The following is a 2,821-nucleotide window of genomic DNA, read 5'->3' on the forward strand; positions in this document are numbered from 1 at the left end:
ATTCATGTCTTATTTGCTTGGCTCTGGAAATCGATAGATGATCACTTTGAGCGGCAGGGGTGGAGCGAGAAGCCATATCGCATGCTGTTCCAACAGAGCTTCCATGCCGTCAAAACCGCGCGAGGTAAGGCTGGCGCGTGGAAGTGGCGGCAGGAGCTAAAAAGGTCATTTATCGGAAGCCATTGGATTCTCCCATATCCACACAGTCGGGGATTTATACGCAAGGATAAAGAGGAAAAACAGTTCACGTGGTGGCCCAGTGCGCATCAGGGACTCATCAGACACTACGCCAGGTCCCGGCAGACTGGAACTCTTGCACATCCACTGCCAGCATCCAACATCAAACACCATCCTATTGACGGCTGGCAACTAGCAACTACTCTGTTTTGCAAGAGCTATATGCCCTATGTCATACAACCCGAGCAGGAGTTGATTCGAATACCTGAGGGTGAACTTTATGCTCAATTGGTTGGTCTTCGGGAGCAAGCATCAACTGGGCTGCCACAAAACACTTCTCCAACACCGATACTGGAACTAGATAACTCCCCTGAGAGATATTATTTTCCAAAGAAATGGTGCCAGATAAGGCAGATGGAAGTCGCTAAAACGTTCGAGGAATGTGACGAGGTCAACGAGTGTGTCTGGTTCTTGAGAAAGGGGTTAGAGGCCTATGAACATCTCCGACATCCTCAACTAAACCGACGCAAAAGGCGTCGAAATCGCGCTGCGATCCAATCAGACAGCGATTCAAATTCAGTCTCGGGAAGTGATGAGGCCGAGGCTACCTCAGATGAGGAGAGTCTTGTTGTTAAGCGAAAAAAGCAAGCACAGGCTGTGCGCAATATGGAAACCCGAATGCATGAGCTCATTGGTGCATACAAACGAAGATATCCGCAATGGGAGAAGTCTTACGACCCTGTTTTAAGGGAGCTGAATCACCGTCTGGAAAGAGTTGAATAATAAATAGGAGGACAGTAAACATCCACAGGACAGACACGAGCACATAAGGTGCTATTGAATTGCGCAGTGATGCTGGGTAATATTGATAAAATCAAGGTTGTTATTCTTATTGTCATGGTGAGAGCTGCTGGTGTACTACCTGTGGCTGGTGCTGCCCTTCTCCGAGGCCGCCTTTGCCAACATACCATCTGATCAAGTGCGGACCTTCTCGCCCTTCCTCTGGAAGACCAAGGGTCTGGCCGAGATGGACGACCCCGGTCGGCATGGTCTACGGCAGGGGTCTCCAGGAAGCCAACTTTGAGACCTACCAGCGCCGCGAGAGCTTCCGGCAGCTCAGCCAGCAGTGGCACTACCTGCTCGGTTTCCCCTCTGCACTCCATGCCTCCTCGGCAACCGTGCGATCCAATTCCAAAAGGTCAAGAGCCCACATCGACACGGAACAATTCCAAGAGCTCCAGGCCATCCGCTGGAAGCAGCTTCGCAGGGTCGACCTGGCTCTCGAGCTGAGGAGGCTGCTGGGTAGTAATGCCACGTTCCGACCCGGGCAGCATCTGGTCGTGCGGGCGATCATGCAAAACAAGAGCCCAATCGTCGCCGTCATGCCCACCGGCAGCGGCAAGAGTCTGCTCTTTCAGCTGCCAGCGGCGAGCTGCCCCGGCGGGGTCACAGTCGTCATCGTGCCCCTTGTATCTCTGCAGGGCAATCTCTGTGATCGTACCAGGGACATGAACATCGCGGCGGCTCAGTGGCGATCTGATCAGACGATTGGACATGCCAGGATCGTCTTTGTGACGCCAGAGACCGCACTGACCAAGCGTTTCCAGACCTACCTCGACGTGCTCCAGTCCCAGGCCCAGCTGGACCGCATCGTCGTTGACGAATGCCATGCCATCCTTGAGGGCAACTTGAAGTTCCGGCCGAAGCTGCGTGAGCTTGGTCTCCTGGCCCGGCGCGGTGTGCAGATGGTCTACCTGACAGCAACGCTAGCCATCGCAGACGAGGCACCCTTCTTCCATCTCATCCACTGCGACCCCAAAGACGCCGCAGTCTTCCGCAACCCCACGAGCCGGCCCAACATTAGCTACAGCGTCATCGCCATCGACATACGCAACAGTGACGACAGACGGGCCTCGACTGCGAGCTTCATGAGGGCGCTGATTGATCAGAAGCTCAGCATGTATGCCAGCTCGGCCAAGGTCATTGTGTACTGCCCAACCCGGAGGGCAACCGAGGGGCTCGCGGAAGACCTGGGCTGCGACGCATACTACAGCGACGTCAGCACGGCCGATGGCAAGGCACAGCGGCTAAGGGCCTGGATGCAGGGCCATGAGCGGGACCTCTACCAGCGTGGCCGGGTCATCGTGGCAACCAACGCTCTCGGCCTAGTAGTCAATGACAATATCGATTCTGCAAGAATCGGCTACAAAAATGGGTGCGCAGGGTCCGTGCACTGTTGCAATATCGGTTGTTGCTAGGCCGGGTCGCTTACTCCTCGGTCCTCATAAGATCGGGAAAAGCGGCTTCGGTCTAAGGGAACGGTCGATTATCACCTTAAGTGCAAAATTGAGCGAGTGACATTTCGCGACGTTGTTGGCCTAGAATCAGGGTATTTTCTGGTTGGTGGAGCAGCCCTGTGCTTACCTTATGAAGGAGATGTCGTTTCTTGGCTTTCGAACCAGCGCTACAATAGATAGGACACTAACGCGTGCCAAAGGCACGTGACCATTTCAACCCCGCTCTGGTTACCCGTGCCAACAAACCAAAACATTACTTGTAACCAAATACGGCTAGCATCGAGCCATGATTTAATACGCCAATTACTATGATATAGGATATTCTTTACTGGCTTCTAAGCGTTGAA

General features: G+C 53.8%; 1 protein-coding gene across 1 annotated transcript; it reads left to right on the forward strand.

Annotated features, from left to right (window-relative positions):
• Positions 1-1,223: 1,223 nt before the first annotated feature.
• NCS54_01196100 (Hypothetical protein) lies at positions 1,224-2,435 on the forward strand (the record flags this gene model as incomplete). The annotated part of the gene is made up of 1 exon (XM_053157215.1): positions 1,224-2,435. One exon carries the CDS (start codon positions 1,224-1,226, stop codon positions 2,433-2,435), a length of 1,212 nt encoding a protein of 403 aa, XP_053013190.1.
• Between the last annotated feature and the right edge of the window lie 386 nt (positions 2,436-2,821).

Source organism: Fusarium falciforme, chromosome 9, assembly GCF_026873545.1.
Source record: "Fusarium falciforme chromosome 9, complete sequence".
NCBI classification, from domain to species: domain Eukaryota; kingdom Fungi; phylum Ascomycota; class Sordariomycetes; order Hypocreales; family Nectriaceae; genus Fusarium; species Fusarium falciforme.